The following is a 17,238-nucleotide window of genomic DNA, read 5'->3' as shown; positions in this document are numbered from 1 at the left end:
GTGTTGCAGGTAGCAGTCTGAGAAGAGATAATAGAAAGAATAGATGGAATGTTAATAGATGTGTGTTGTGCGTATCAGGGCACATTCCTACAGCACTTAAGTTTAGTATTTCCCATAGAAAAACAAGTGTAAAATTGGAAGGAGGAAGAGTAATTACTGGGAGTAAAGTATTTTGTGCTAGGAGGAGAGAGCTCTAACAGATTCAGAGGTCAAGTTGTAATCAAAACTTGAAACTCCAGTACCATCAGTGTTCTAAAAGCCTCTAGTCTGCTATTGAAAAACAAAAGTTGTGCACTATCTTCAAAAAAATAAAATGCAAAAATCACTTGGCACATTATTAAACAAGAAACAAAAATGAAACAAAAAAAAAATAAAATAAAATAAAATTAAGATCTGGGTGAAACCAAGCCCTTAGAAAATATATCTTGTAGAAATGATGACACTTTGAAATAATTGACCACTAAACAAAACAATTATTTCCTCACTGCGGCTGCAAACATTACTCCCAGTAATAAACTGCTAAATAAAGATTATTTGTGCAGTATATTGGTGCAAGTATAACATGCAGCACTGACAGATATTTGTTTCAAAAACTGTAATTCTTATGGAGATTACAAAATTCATCAGGTGGCTAAAAGGTATTAAATTGCTAGCTATGATGAAAATTTTAAAGTCTCATGCTGATTTGATGGGACTACCCTTAAGTTACATTTGTAAACCATCAGTGACTCGCGGCATATTTCCTGACACACTTAAATATTCTGTTGTAACTAGAGGTAATCAAATCTTCTCTAATTACTGACCCACTTACCTCATTCCAGCTTTCTCAGGTGTTTGAGAAAGTGGCCTACATTGTTAGAATACTGACTCATTCATCTGATCAGAACTTGTTAACTGCCTGTCACTTTATCTTTTCTTTCATAAGTATTCTTCAACATATAATGTGTCACAAATGGTGTGCCGGCAGAGCTAAACAGGAAAAATTATATCCTTAATATATTTTGTGAATTTGCCAAAACCTTTGATTTTGCGCCTAAAAAATTCTCCTGGGTAAACTAAAGTGTTATGGCATTGATGCATCACTTTTTGCAAATGGTTTCTTACTATCATAACAAAAAGCAGTGGGTCAGCCTATGAGACTGTTTCACAGGTAAGAAACTGTCCTCAGAACAGGGAGACATAGCATGAGGGGGCCCTTGAGGATCTGGATCAATTATTGTTTCTAATTTACAAAAATGATCTTTCAATGTATTTAAAGGATGGTTCTGAAACTATAATTTTTGTTAATGTTAAGAGGCATATCAGTCAAGGGTCCAAACTCGACCATACCAGACATGGTCCAAATGATAACTGAATAGAGTAAACGGTTCACAGTTCTGAGTCTCAATCTCATTAAGACTCATTGTTTGATTTCAAACAAGCAAAAATTAATTGCTAGTACCAGAAGTAGATTATAAGTCCTACAATAAATGGAGCAAACTGTGTAAAATTCTTTGTGTCTTCCTGTATAACTAGTTAAAATGGAGTCAGTACATAGATAAACTAATCACAAGGGTCAGTTCAGCATGTTTTGTCCTTTGAAGTCTCTCACTTTGTGTTGATTTGAAAACAAGAGTGTTGTCAGATTTTGTATATTTCTACTTCTTGTTGTCTTGTAGAATTATCTTCTGAGCAGTGCATCATGAGTAAATAAAATGTTTATCCAGCAGAAGCAAACAGTAAGGAAATTATATAAAGCAGATAACCACATGTTCTGCAGAGACCCTTTTAAGGATCTTGAAATTCTTTACTGACAAAATAGAAAACATTGTTTCAGCTGAGTTGTGATTTATACTATTGCAATCAAACACACACAAACAATTTTAATGGAGACATAGCCTGTGTGTCTGCAGTTCAGAGTGTGTGTAACAAGCTCCCATCAAATGAAAAGCAAGAAATTGAAAATCTGCTAATTCAAAAGAAAATTAAAAGTGTACCTCATTAGCTACTACAAATTATATGGATACCTAAATTTTTTGGATTGAAAAAGTTCTGTTAGCTTCATGACAAATAATAGCGTTCATTGTAAAGCTGTGTGACAAGCAGTAGTGCACCGTAAACAGGCCTCTGTTGTTACAGATGTAAGTATTGTATTTTAAAAATACCAAGTAAGTATTAAGTTACCAATGGGAGAGAAATAGCAGCTATGTAATGTACTTGAGGAAACAGCAGCTTTTTTCAGAGTATTCTGTCTCATTTACTTGGCTCACATTTTGCCAAGGCTGTTTAGAGAACAGTGCAGAAGTTTTTAGATGAAAAGCCCTAACACATCCTCCATACATTGCCGATCTCTTCCCATGGGATTTCTGTATTGTGGGAGCCCTGAAGAAAGACATTTGTGGCCTTTGGTTTGATTCAGATGGAGAGGTGAATGCCTGGGTACAGTCATGGTGACTGTCTTGTCTCTCACTAGGATAAAGGTATTATCAGATATGGCGATTACTTTTGACATAATGAACAGTTTACTTACTTTTTTCCAGCAATTTCATTTTCATTTTACTGCCACTTATGAGTTCTGTGTGTAATCCTGCTTATGGATGCACAAGTTCTCATTGTGTTTTTTCTACATTTTTCCTCATTTTTTGTCTGCATCCACAGTGTAACAATATCCACTTTCAGAACTCTGTCTGAAAGGTACCTTTAAACAAAGTTGTGTCTTTGTCAAACTGTGAACTATTGAGTTTTACTCCGTTGTGATCAGAACCTTGCTGTTTGACAGTTGTAATGTCTTTATTTTCCATTGTGCATGATGAGGTTTTCAGGACTGTGGTGAACACGTTTGTTTCATTTTTTAAATTGTAATTTGTCTTGCTCTTTTGCAGGAAAGATCTTGAAGAGAGAGAGAAAGAGGCTGAAGTTTTTTATAAATCTGAATCAGATGATTCTGACAGTGATACTAGCAATAAGGTACTTGATGAACAACCCAAGGTGTCTGATCTAAGTAATTCAGGTGAAAATTTTTCTGATAAAGGAGTTTCCATATCCTCACAAATTGCAAATGATGTTACTTCATCAAACATACTAGTTACACAAACTGGGCAAGTTGATGATGAAAATACTGATCAATCTGATACAAACTGTAGTGTTAAGCAAAATGGACTGGAGTGTGATCAAATGCCAACCAGTGCAGAGAAGTCATCTGCTACGTATGACACTGACAGTGCCCAATCCCATGAAATTAGTAAAGATCATTCAGATGTCAGGAGTGCAGATAAAAAAAGTAATGTTGTCAGCAACCCAAATATCACTTCTGATAGTAAATGTACACTACACAACAAGGCAGGGAGTGAGGTGACAAAAAAAACTGTAGGTTGTGGCATGATATGTGATGATAATGCTTGTGATTCTACTGTAGATGACCACACAGTGAGTTATTCAGAAAATGTTTCAATGCTGGATGTATTTAACATAGGTTCACAGGATTTAGTCTTGCATTACACTGTAAGTGACACAGTTGATTTGTGTCAAGACAAGGACGTAATGTCAGAAACACTGGGGCCACCCTTGAATTCAAGTGACGTTACATCTGAGCCAGAGACAAAAACTGAAACTAAGCTATCTGCAACAGAAATACAGAAAAGTTCTGATAATAGTTCAGTATCCACATCTGGAGCTCCGAAGTCAGACACAGAAGGGATTTTACCGAATTCTTCCCATGAATCTAGAAAAGTGTGTCCAGATCTAGAGGCGTCAATTGCAGAGGGTTCTGTTAGTAATACTTCTCCAGATAATTGTGCAAAAGCCAGTGAAAGTGTCAAGGAACTAGGAGGTGCAAGGACCAGTGAAATTGAGACTAATGGTTTGACAAGTGTTACAAATCTACATAAGCAGGATAATGACCCTTTTAAAAGTACTATAAATATCGAGGTGGCAAAGACAGAAATTATGGACAGCATTAAGAGCAATAATGATGTGGCAGACAATCGTGGCAGCAAAGATGTTTCACATGAAGCAGTAAGAGCTTGTACTTCAAATAAATCTAAAAATGTGAAATTTCAGAGCAGGATTAATACATTCTTTAAACCACAACTCAAAGGGGATCCTGATGAGATTATTGATTTGGATGCATGTGTTACAAAAACTCCCAGTGGTGTCAATGCACTTATCGAGAGGTTTATTAAACATTCGGCTGCCAAGAAGAAACCTGTTAACAAGAAAAATTTGGAAGTCAGGTAAGGATCTCTGCATGTTTAACAAGCTTTAGTCTGTGTAAGAGTAATATTTATGGTTGTTACAGTAATGGAAATTCCAGTATGGAAACAGTAAACAAAAACAATCAAAGAAAACCACGTACCTGCAACATGTTGATGCTTACACGAACACACAATTGTTTAAGAATCGTTGCTAGGGAAAATGGATGAGGCATGTTAGTAGGGTGAGGAGGGCTTGGGGTGGATGAAATGAGATATGAGGAGTAAATAAGGGATAGGGAAGCATTTGAAGGCATGCTAGATGAAGATGTGATTCTCAGTGGTGGTGGGAAACTCAGGATTAAATAAGGTAACAATCGCAAAACTGCATGGGTAGATCATGAGAGTGAGAAGTGTGGAGGAAGAAAGAGTGCAGTAGTGGGACAGTGGAGGAATGGAATGGCATATGACTGGAAAAGAAAGGGTAAGGCAATGGAGTAGGAAGAGATTAGCTGAAGACAAGATCTTCTGAAGTTGTTGGCAAGAGGGATTACTGGAACAATGTGGTGGAGGGGCAATTACCTTTGTAGTATGGAAGAACTGGTGTTGGGTTTGGAAGGTTTCAGAATCTGTATGACATGGCTTATTGAGCCATCTGTTGAAGCTATTGCTGGTGTGGTGTTCACTAATCTTGTTGATGACTTGGTTGTTAGGCATTTGATGGTATTTTCTGTGTAGACATCCAGCGTAAGACACTGATTGTGCTTCTCTTGGCACTTTCTCCTTTGATTGGGTAGGTAGTTTCTGTAACTGATTGGAAGCACTGTAATTGGACTGAAGTGGATGGTGATGAGTTTAGTATATGGAACAGGCCTTGGTGGGTCTTGATATTTCATAGGTTGGGTGGATGGTGGGTTATTACTTTGAGGGATGAGAGGAGCCATTAATCAACCTGGGGCTCTTTGGAAGATCTGTTTAAATTTTTCAGTACCTGGATGACATAGGGAGTAGTGGTTGGTGGCTGGTTCATGGTTTGTTGGTTTTAGCGCAAGAAGTTATGTGGAAAACCATATTCTAGACCAAATGAGCAGTGTATAGGCTGCATTTAAAGGCTTTGGCAAGATTAATATCATGTTTGTATAACTCCTATTTCCCACTGCAGATAAGATGCATATGGGCACTGAGCCTGTTGGTGAGTCCCTTTTGGTGTGGGATGGGTGACATTGTTGGTGGTTGAGGCATTTGATTGGAACAGAAGTTTTTATGGAGCCATCTGATAGGTGGATATCAGCTTCTACATGGTGAACTCAATTTGACAGTATGTGTGAAAGAGCAGAGGGTATTCTTGCCATGGGACCAGATCATGAAGATGTCCACAAGTCAGCACAGCTTGCAGATTAAGATATTAAATATGTTAGTAACATTTCATGTATGAGGCCTGCTAACAGATTGTCACATGAGTATTTTCAGAGTACTGTGGATTTGCTTGTAGATTTAGTTTCAAAGGATACACAATAATGGCTCAGAATGTGTTTGGCAAAACGATTTCGCCAGGAGGTGGTTGGTTTCATATCAGAATGGTGCTGTGACAAGTTGTGTTGTATGGCTGCTAGAACACAAAGGATGTTGGTATACAGTGACACAGTGTCCAGTTGATACAGTGTCCAGTTAAAAACAGTAAATTAGAATGGTCCAGGAACTGTGAAAAACTGGAGAAGAAAGTAATAAGTATCATGGATGTATGAATGAAGACTACGGCATGAGGTTGAAAGTAATGGTCAGCCACGGCCCAGAATAGTTTTTTGGAAGCATTGTGATTAGCCACAATAGGAGTAACCTGTGAAGTTGGGTTTGTGAGCTTTGACAGCAGATACAAAGTTGGTGTAAGGTGAGAGTTGCCTGTGTGAAGAGGAAATGGATTCAGGTGTCAGATGGATCTAAGTTTTGGGTGATGTTGGATTTCTGGGATGTGATATTATTGTTAGTGGGGGAGTCAGAAAACTTACAGAGGTTCTCACTCACATAGTCATTGAGTTCCATAAAGATGGTGATGAAGTTTTTGATAGGGGGGGGGGGGGGAACAATTATATCAGTATCGGTTTTAATTTAAGGTGATGTTCAGTAGCTGTGGTGTTGGGCTCACTAAGACTGTATATGAAGAAGAAAGGTGTAGCCACATTGAAGGTGAGAAATTCTTTGGAAGATTATCAGAGTGCTTTTGTGGAAATGGAGGGGGGAACATTATTGCAAGGAGATTGGAAGTATTAAAGACAATATTTATTGGTCTCCTTGGGCTGGAAGTAGCCAGTAGGGTTGATGGTGAATAAATGTTTCGTCAGAAGAGAACAGGAGAAGGAAAGTAGGCTTCTAAGAAGTCCATCATGGTTAAATCTAGGTTTGATTCTTAAGCTGAGGCCTTTTAAAAGGAGTGAGACTTCTGTAGGGGTCTTGTAGGAAAATATTTAAGTACCTTTTATCTAATTACCATGTTGTTAATGCTGAAATATATTAATTATTGGTGCAAAAAATTGAATGAGCTCATTCTCAAGTAGTACAATGCTCTTATGAGATTTTTATCTGACAGTGTTTCAAGTGTGGAAAAAAGTGAAAATGGAGAGGAAAACGTAGTGAAAGAGGTTTTAACAGTACCATTAGATGAAGAGGCACCTGAAGATCCTGAATTAGCCAAACCGGGTGCCAAACTCTTGCGACTGAAGGAAGAGCTCCAACAAAAAATGGCACGGCAGAGAGAAGAGGAATGGTTGAAGAAGCAGCAGGAATTTAAAATGGATAATGAAGAAGACATTGATGGTTTGTTCTTTCAGTGATAGCTTATTTGTTCCCTCTCTTTTAAAGTAACATGAGTTTCTTTACTTAGTTTCTTTACTTTGATTGTGTTGCCCTGTATGTCAGTAGCACTAAGTAAAGCTTGTTCCAATAAGCATTCTCTACTAATATTTTTGTTATAAGCGATGCAGCAGCTGTAATGAACGGGAATGTGTTTTTGAAGTTTTCGGGGATGACATACTAAGATATATTATTGTGCCAGAAAATTGCTAAACAAATAAGGATATGCATGAGTGTAATGAACATTACAACATATATTAGGTACATGTCAATACACAAATGCTAATATTACATAATTGTATACATCATATCATTGACTAAAGGATTTCAGTTAATTGCTCATATAGTGCAGTTAGAACCTCTAAATGTTATGGTATGGGAACAGAAATGGCCTGGATAAATTTGAGAGGAATCTCCCAGCTTGAGATTTTTATTTCAGTTCATAAAGCATCTACAGTAATTGCTGAAAGCCTGACAAATAAGTTGTCCGCCATCTCTACTCCAGCCATTTTTAGCAGGTGACATGTCAGGTAAAAGTGCAGACCAGCAATGCAGTGTTACTCATCTTTCTTTGAAGAAGTTTACACATTCCACGCCACATGTCAATGGGCATTGTTGTGCTGAAATGTGCACGTGAAGCTGCTCAAAGGATGGGTAGCATCTCTCGCCCTAAAACCTTCTCATTGTAGCAGTTGGCCTACTGAGTGTCCTGAATACGTAGTTAAGAGTGCATGTTGCATTCAGTGCCACATCAAACCGTTACACTTTACTTGTCTATAGTCACAATTATTCATTGTTGTTAGGATCTCCTTCCAGTCCCCCAATTGCCCCAATATTTAAAGTTTTTTGATATAAGTGAAGTTGGTGTGCAAGTGCTATATAAAATAAAATAAACTCAACTTGTAGAAAATAACCTTGCATGAGGTATATGCTCACCCCTGCCCATGGACCCTCAGCTGAGGCATTCAACGGAGTATACAATGACCTGACTGCTCACTCCTAACCACATCTGCCTGCAGTCACCAGGCCACCTCCATGTGAGCAATCAAGCTGGAAAGCTTGGTCTGGAGTACTAACACTTATGCTACCGCACTGTTTTACACGTCATTTCCATTGGCTTTTGTTTGGGCCTTTATTTCTGACTGCTGGAGTTTTCTTAAATATTTGTGTTTATTGTCTCAAACCAATTTATATTTTCTAAGTTAATGGTAAGCATTATCTTGTCTGTTTGCAGATGAAAAGAGTGACTGTGGTATGTTTGATGAAGATGATGATGCTGAAGAACCACTTACTGAATCAGAATCTGAGGAGGAGGAAGAAGAGGAAGAAAATACAAAGGTTGTGTGGAAGAAAACTATAAAGAATAAATTTTTGGATGACGAAGCTGAAGTATCTGGTGACGATGAGGATTATGAGGAGGATGAGGATGATGATGGTGGTGGTGATGATTCTGATGCTAACCAAGAAGAAGAAGAGGAAGATGATGATAATAGTAGTACTGAGGACAGTGAATTACGCAAGAAAAACTGTGGTGAAGAACCAGATAAAAAGGAAGTTACAGACGAAAATGCTACTGAAGGTATAAAACTATTGTGCATATTCCATACTTAATTCTCAACAGACATTATTAGTTGCTCAGTTTTATGGCCAAAGTAATAATTTGTGATGGAATAGTACTGGATTGGATACAAAGAATTGTAAGGCATTGAGCATTCAAAAGGCCGATAAACAAGATCGGTAAACATTGCTGAGACATTCAAATAATGTCTTCCTTCAGGGCTAAAACGTGCGAGCGCGCTCACACACACACACACACACACACACACACACACACACACACACACACACACACACGTGCATCTACATAGTGCCGACTGTATGCACAATGCTGTAATTGCAGTTCGGGAGGTCAGGTGGACTGGGTGCGTTAAGGGTTGTGTGGGATGGGTAATTGGAGAGAGAAGTGAGAGGCAGGAGGAGAGATTGGGGGTGGGTGGCTAGTTGCTCGGAGGGACGCACCCAGGTTGCTGGCTAGTAATGCAGGAGGGAGGAGTGACAGGTGTACAGGTCACCTTCACAAGCAGGTGCTACGTACCAAACCTAGTCATCAGACAGATTTCTCATGCCTTATTCTCACACACTCCTAATCTTCCTACCACCTCCCAAGAGTAGTCTACAAAGGAGTACTCTCATCATCATCTAGTATCATCCTAGAATGGAACAACTGAACCACATCCTTCACCAGGGCTTTGATAAACTATCATCAGGCTTGTAAATGAGGGACATCCTACCCAAGATCCTTCCTACCCATCCTAATGTGGTACTCTTATCGCCCACCCAACCTACATGACATCCTACTCCATTCCGATGCACTCCCACTCTCAACTCCTTGCCACAGGAATTGTATCCCCATGGAAGACCCACATGCAAGACCTGCTCAATCCAACAACTGACTACTTGGTACTCGTGCTCCTCAGCTTGGAAAAGGATTGATTCTGAAAGCTAGCAAGTTTTTTTATTTATTTTTTCATCCCCCCCCCCCTCCCCCCTCCTGTCGACGACATGATGCTTCTGCTATTCGTGAGTGGTCTCCTTTACACCAAATTATGTACACCCTTAAGGAATTAGGATATTTCTCACCTGAACTGTTTATGCAGACTATGTCTGTAGTTCCAACTCAGCGGTGCACCTCTCATTAAAGTGCAAGAAGTGCAAGTGACTGACTTATTCGGCATTTTCAAAATAAATACTTGTGAAAATATAATGAAAGGATTGATGTCAAGGAAGTCCAAGGTGTCTCACAGAATAAAAGAGTGACTGTCAACAAGTGATGCATTTCTGTGATAAGTGTTTGCTTATATTTTACTGCTCCTGGGAATGACAACATATGCAAGGATATATTGATGTTTGAAATAACATTGTGAGAAATACAGGCCTGAGGTTATAAACTGGAGAAATACGTAACAATTCTGAAAGTTTCTTGTAGTGTGTCAATGTATTAAATAAAAAAAAATCAAGATACAGAAAATTCATACAGATGAAATGAGCTCCCAAAAAATGCAAAGTTCACATTATTGGCCTGTTGAGTTGGTCTCATTGTAAAGAAATATGCAATATTCTGAAAGTGCATAGCTGTCTGAATAGAGTAAGTTCTGCTTACAAAGAGGACGACACCTGTTCACATTGTCACATCACTCATTGTGTTGGCAGTATGTTGATTCCACAGCCTTCGATGGCTGAAGAAGATGGAGTTTTAGCGTCAATACATTAAGAAACCTAATTGCTTCTTTTGATGTTATAACATTTCTGCTGGTAGCTTTAACTTCATTTTGAGGTAGTAGAAGGGATAAGACAGTGGATTCGCATCAAGAGCAATAATATGGAAAGGATAGATTACTACTCTCCACGTAGAGGAGGCAGTCAGGTACAGTGAAAATAGACTGTTACAATATAACTGCTTCTTTATGATGTAACATTTCTGCTGGTGGCTTTAACTTCATATGAGGTAGCAGAAGGGGTAAGACAGTGGATCCGCATCGAGAACAATAATATGGAAAAAATAGATTACTATTATCTACATAGAGGGGGCAGTGGGTCGCAGGCAGGTAAAATGAAAAAGGCTGCTATAATATTGAGCTTTCTGATACAGTGCTTCTGAAATAAAAGCACACAAACGTTCATACAAACTCACATACATGCTCATGGCCAGTGTCTCTAGGCACTGGAGCACGACTGTGATTGCATCTGACTTGAATAGCACAACTCCAACCCCTTGCCTCATAGTTCATATTCCTGCAATAGACTTAGGTGCAAAACTTGTCCCATTAAGTCCTCCCACTACCATCTGCTCCAGTCCTGTCACAGGCATCTCCAGCCACATCAAATGCAGGTCTATCTGTGAAAGCAGACATATGATCCTCAAACTAAGCTGCAACCACTGCACTGCTGTCTACGTGGGCATGACAACTAACAAGCTGTTTGTCCTCATGTTTGGCAATTGCCAGACTGTGGCTAAGAAATGGTTAGACTACCTAATTGCTGAACAAGCTGCCCAACACAATGTGCTTAACTTTAATGACTGCTTCACAGCCTGTACCATGTGGATTCTTCCTATCAGCACCAGCTTTTCAGAGGTATGCAGGTAGGAACTCTTCCTACATGTCCTTCGTTCTTGTAAGCCCCCTGGCCACAACCTTCACTACCCCCTGTCCTCCATGCACGTATCCTCTTCCTGCTCCCTCCATCACCACACACACTTTCTATCCCACCAGTACGCTCCTACTGTTCTTCTCACCTTCTGTACTTCTGTCCCCTTTCACTCCCTTCGTCCCCACCCTCCATCCCCACCCCCCCAGCACAGCTTTCTGACATTGCACCTAGCAGCCCTATCCTGTACCCACCCAGTCTGTTCATGCTCCCATAGGCAGCGTGGCATCTTCCTCTACCCCTCTCCTGCTATCCCTCTCTGTCCTCACCCCATGACCCCTCCTTACTACGACCACCCAACCTAGCAGATTGTTACTTATGTCAGATGCAGTCATAGTCTGGCTCCAGTGCCGGGAGACAGTGGCCATTTGTGTGTATGAGTTGCATTTGTGTGAATGTCTCTCTGTTTTCTGTTTTTGGAAGGACTTTGTCAGAAAGCTTAGTTTGTAGCTGTCTTTTTTGCTGTGCCTGCTTCCGACTCAATGACTCATCTGTGTGGTGAGTAGCAGTCTACCTGTTGCATATTGTTGTTATTCCATCCATGGCTTTCCATTGTTTGATGCACATCAAGAACAGGATTAAATTCTTTTCCAAATAAAGACTCAGGTTTCCTATTCGTTTCCCAGTTCAGAAAGGTAATGTGTGTAAAAACATGTTTGGAAAATTAAAAGCGCACGGACACGATGACGTTTTAGTGTGCTTGATGCTCTGGAGCCATGCCAGTTTTGGGCAGTTGAATGGTTTGTGAGATTCTGGTCATGTAAGCAAGGTAGGCCTCAGCCATGGAACCAATTATATTAGAACCAAGAATCGCATGTGTGTGTCTGCTAACTAAAGTTCAAAAGTCGGTGTAATGCACACACTTTAAAGTCGCAGTTTTAGATGGCAGGTATTTTTTGAACAGTGGTTGCATCAAATATCAGTAGTGGTCAGGCCTAAACTATCTTGTTTATGATGCTGCCAACCTCTGTATGTAGCTACACGGTAGCCATTACCAAATGCGTTGTATTGTGAGCTGCCTGTTGTTTTCTTTTCTTGCACTGAAACGAGTGAAGAGACAAATCCTGGTCCATCACAGAGTTAAATTACAACTGTTACAACACCAGAATGGATCGGCAGTCACTATGACCGTATATCAGTTCTGCTAATGCAGTTACACAGAATGTGGGTGTTTGCTGGGTGCCTATTCCTCGGTCATCTGGCAATCGTAATGCTAGCTTGTTTATGCTCGCAGCTTACTGCCAGTTTATAGCGACCACACGCTGTACTATAGTGACCAGAAAACTAAAGCTGTTAACATATTTCGCCTATGCCAAAAGTCTTTCCCTATATGTGAACAGAGTTATTTTCAGTTCTTCTTCCGTCCCCTTACCCATTCTGTCTGTAACATTGTCAAGCATGGCTTGCATGGCTATGAATGCCTGTGAAAGGCTGAAATCTATATTTTTCAGATATTGTAATTATCAAACTGGGGGGCAAAAGGAAAAATAGTGTTGGGGAACAACTTAAATCGGAGAAGCACTTTTTGCACCAATGGGAAAACACTAAAAACACTACAGCTGCTCAACAGAAACAATCATTTGTTGAAAGCTTAAATAGAGCCAAAAGAACAAAATGAGGAAGAACCATTCTGGACAAATCTACTGAAATTTTATGAAAAGCAAACGCCCTTGTGAGAAAGATTCCCAATCATCACTTTATAAACAGTCAATTCCAAAGTACTAGGGCATTGTCATCATGCAAATAGCTTGAAAACCTTTAAATTTGTAGTCTAATCATTTACAACTAAACAAAAATTTAGATGTGAATTTTGCCAGAAATAGATACGTGTTCAGGTGCCTATTTAAGGGTTTAATGAATCTGTCTTTGTGCTCCACTTTTGCCAGGAATTCTTTTATGGCCGTGTGTGTTCATAGCGACTAAAAGCTTCATTAGTTGTTCATGTACCGGGTGGAGTTAATTATGCTGACCTCATTCCAAGTGCTGCAGTGTGGCCTGTATTCATTGCAAGACACTGAAACATTGTAGGTGTATTCATTAATCTATGCGCTCGCAGAATATGCTCGAAAAAATAAATAGTTTTTCCTTCTGCCACTAGGTGAAAATACGGTGCTGTAAGCAGTCAGAATGTGGTGTGGGGGCAGGAAAAAGGGAGGACCGATCAAACAGTGATAATGGTGGTTTTGGCACGTTTGGTAGGATGTGGTCACAAGTTGCAACACATATTCAGTATGGTCTTCCGACTCGGCAACATGCTGCATCTGTAACATGGCATGGTTGACAGTTGCTTGCAGCACATCTAGTGTAATTAGAGTAATATGTAATCGTTTGCTGTCTTTTAGATCAGGGAGAGTCCGGATACATCCCTGATAGACATGATCGTCCGGGTAGGCCTAAAACCAAAAATCACATTAATTTAGGTCAGGGGATCTAGAAGGTCACATATCTTGAAATTGCCTAGAGATGATGTGGTTATTACTGAAAGTGTTTGGAGCAAATCTTTCACCTTGCAAGTGACATGTGGTTTCTCCCCCTCTTGCATTAAAATAGTGGTGTTGCCACAGTTGCAGTCTTGCAAAGCTGGAATCACGTGTTGCACAAGGAGGTCCTTATATTGTGCAGATGTCACTGTACACGTAACAGACCTGTGAGGTGTCATCCGTGAGTGTAGTGGATGTTCCTGCACAACATGTGTCAGAATAGAACCCACATGTGACAGTTCTGTACATCCAATGCACCTTGCAGTGTAAAATGTGCATCATGTATCCAAAGAATATTTCCTGGCTACGTATGATCCATTTCCATGCATACCAAAAAATGAAGGGCAAAGTCACAGCATTGTAGCCTCTCTTGGGGCTTTGTGCATTCTGAGTATTTTAGGGATACCAATGTAAAATGGGCTGCAAAATCTTTTGAAATGTTGAGCAGGGAGGAGAGAATTCCTGTGATACAGCTCAAGCAATGGTTGCAGAATTTGAGATGTGCTGCACAGTCAGCTGTTGCTACACCCACTTCATCAGATGCCGTGGGAATGGGCTGCCTACCTCTCCCTGTTGCACCACCCAATTTTCTGTTTCTTCAGATTTCTTGATCATATTCTTTACCCCATTTATTGACATGGTGCCTCTTCACAGCTTTTTCTGTCAGTGCTGCTATTTCTTCTGTTCTGATAAAACAACTTTACCAGCAGTGCTGCATGGTCTTTCTCATCAGTAGCTATTGCATTTATACAGAAAACTTCACCCATCTTAACCCCTTACACCAACAGTCGCTTCACAGAAAAAATCAACACATGTTACCAAGTGACAAACAGCATACTGACCGCAAAACAAGAAACATTTCCCATTCTTATTTCTTACAGCGCCATATCTTCACCTGATGGCAAGAAAGTAGAAAGTGGAACTAATGCTCTTGTAAAATTTGACAGATGTGTGATTTATCTTACCAAAACATTTTACCTTTTATCTTGCAAAAGATACCAAGATTATTGAAATGATGTGATCTTCCTTTCAGCTGTTGTTTTCAGTGGGATTCCAGTAGATACAACTAGTTTTGTCACTTTGTGCATCAGACTTTGTCTGGTGAAACTAGTACCTTCTCGGAGTGTCACGATTTTTTCTAGAGTATATTAATATGTTAGTACTTCTAAAAAATTTATAGAAATTGTTGACCCATATTACAAGAAGGTGAAAAATACTAAGATAGTAGGAAAACCTCAAAATTTATTATTAATATTGATTAGAATGTGAAAAGTTAGTTTTGGCAGTGGTTACTGTTGCTTTGAACTACACATGTAATGTGGTGGGTTTGTATAGCTTGTGGCTGTGTTGTTGTCATTGTTTCTTTTGTGTGTGTTTTGCAGTGGATGGAAATCTGCAGAAAGGAAAAAAACTGACCAGACTTAAGAGAATAATGACACATGACATGTTTGACTCACAGGGAAGCAACTCTGAAGATGAAGGTAAGTTCTTAGTGTGTTATTTTGTGATTGCTCTTCCTTGATCATAGTTCACATTTATTTGGTTTTGTTGATCAGGAGGTTTGTATCATGAATTATCATTTATAGTGTGTGTGAAAGCTTGGATTCCTCTATAGGCTAGAGTTAATTTTTTACATTTGGGTCTTATTTTTATGACGTGGTTCTGTTTTACAGCGAATATGTTTTTGACATACCATGTATCAAAGTAATAAAATTCTTGCGAAAGTCTATGACATGTCAGGAGAGCAGTGGTACAGCAACTTTCCATACAGTTAAATATCTGGTCCCAGTGATTTGAAAATGAAGAGAAGCATTTTGATAAAACACTTCTACTAGTTTAATAATTTGACCATACGTTAAAATGCTTTTGGATTGTCAATGTCTGTCCTATTCCTATATTGAGCTTTTTGTGGTTTTTTGTTTGTCATTCTTTTCACTGGTTCAGTGTTTCCTAATGTCTGGTAATCTTTTCAATACTACATCTTTACTGTATTAGATTTCCATGATATGATACTTCATGTAATCCTTTGAGGTGTAACATAACATTTCAGTGAAATTATGTGTTGCACAATGTTTATAGTGCCAACAAATAATAATTGCCAAACATGAAATTAATTTTTATTAGTAATTTTGAACATGCACATTGTGTGGAGATTTCATGCTATCTGTGAGAGTAACTGAGTGCAGATGGGCTCATTGTTTCTGCAAGACAGGGCAATGGTGCCAGTTTGATCACACTTTGCAACACCTGCTGGTTTGGAGATTAGTCCATGCAGCTGTACTCCTGCCTTGGAGACTTGATGCACTTTATGGAATAGAGCACACCATGACAATGGACTTCGGTATGTCAGTGAGAAGAGTCAGTCTGCTCTAAAGTCTTATAGTTGGCTACACACATCTTCAAGAGTAACTTCTGTTAGTTAGTAGCTTATTGGAAATAGATAAGTGCTATTCCACTTCCAGCACAGGCCAAACTACAAAAGAGATGAAGTCCACAAAAAGATAAAATATCAGTTGGGGATATACAGGGTGTTACAAAAAGGTACGGCCAAACTTGCAGGAAACATTCCTCACACACAAATAAAGAAAAGATGTTATGTGGACATGTGTCCGGAAACGCTTAATTTCCATGTTAGAGCTCATTTTAGTTTCGTCAGTCTGTACTGTACTTCCTCGATTCACCGCCAGTTATCCCGATTGAAGGAAGGTAATGTTGACTTCGGTGCTTGTGTTGACATGCGACTCATTGCTCTACAGTACGTTTGGGCAGGCATTGTTGGTGATGTCTTGATTGGGCTCCATGTTCTTCCACCTATGCTCAATGGAGCACGTTATCATGATTTCATACGGAATACTCTATCTGTGCTGCTAGAACATGTGCCTTTACAAGTACGACACAGCATGTGGTTCATACACGATGGAGCTCCTGCACATTTCCGTCGAAGTGTTCGTACGCTTCTCAACAACAGATTCGGTGACCGATGGATTGGTAGAGGTGGACCAATTCCATGGCCTCCACGCTCTCCTGACCTCAACCCTCTTGACTTTCATTTATGGCGGCATTTGAAAGCTCTTGTCTACGCAACCCCGGTACCAAATGTAGAGACTCTTCGTGCTCGTACTATGGACGGCTTTGATACAATACGCCATTCTCCAGGGCTGCATCAGTGCATCAGGGATTCCATGCGATGGAGGGTGGATGCATGTATCCTCGCTAATGGAGGACATTTTGAACATTTCCTGTAACAAAGTGTTTGAAGTCACTCTGGTACATTCTGTTGCTGTGTGTTTCCATTCCATGAGCAATGTGATTTGAAGAGAAGTAATAAAATAAGCTCTAACATGGAAAGTAAGCGTTTCCGGACACATGTCCACATAACATATTTTCTTTCTTTGTGTGTGAGGAATGTTTCCTGAAAGTTTGGCCGTACCTTTTTGTAACACCCTGTATACTCTAGATAAGCAAGTCAGTAATTTCAGATGAGTACACATCAGCATCGGAATTAATACACAAAGTGCCCCTCTGAGCATCTGTCA

General features: G+C 39.6%; 1 protein-coding gene across 2 annotated transcripts in view; it reads left to right on the top strand.

Moving 5' to 3' along the window:
- The window catches only part of LOC126481342 (claspin), a 188,026-nt gene that overhangs the window by 61,574 nt on the left and 109,214 nt on the right, over positions 1–17,238 (top strand). For both annotated transcript variants that reach the window (XM_050105034.1, XM_050105035.1), the window contains exons 5-8: positions 2,862–4,211; positions 6,754–6,980; positions 8,251–8,595; positions 15,085–15,183. In XM_050105034.1, coding sequence (XP_049960991.1) covers positions 2,862–4,211; positions 6,754–6,980; positions 8,251–8,595; positions 15,085–15,183 — 2,021 coding nt within the window. The remainder of the gene's footprint in view (positions 1–2,861; positions 4,212–6,753; positions 6,981–8,250; positions 8,596–15,084; positions 15,184–17,238) is intronic.

Source organism: Schistocerca serialis, chromosome 5 (genome assembly GCF_023864345.2).
Source record: "Schistocerca serialis cubense isolate TAMUIC-IGC-003099 chromosome 5, iqSchSeri2.2, whole genome shotgun sequence".
In the NCBI taxonomy this organism is placed as follows: domain Eukaryota; kingdom Metazoa; phylum Arthropoda; class Insecta; order Orthoptera; family Acrididae; genus Schistocerca; species Schistocerca serialis.
Note: the sequence above shows the minus strand (reverse complement) of the source record. Positions and strands in the feature narration are given on the sequence as shown.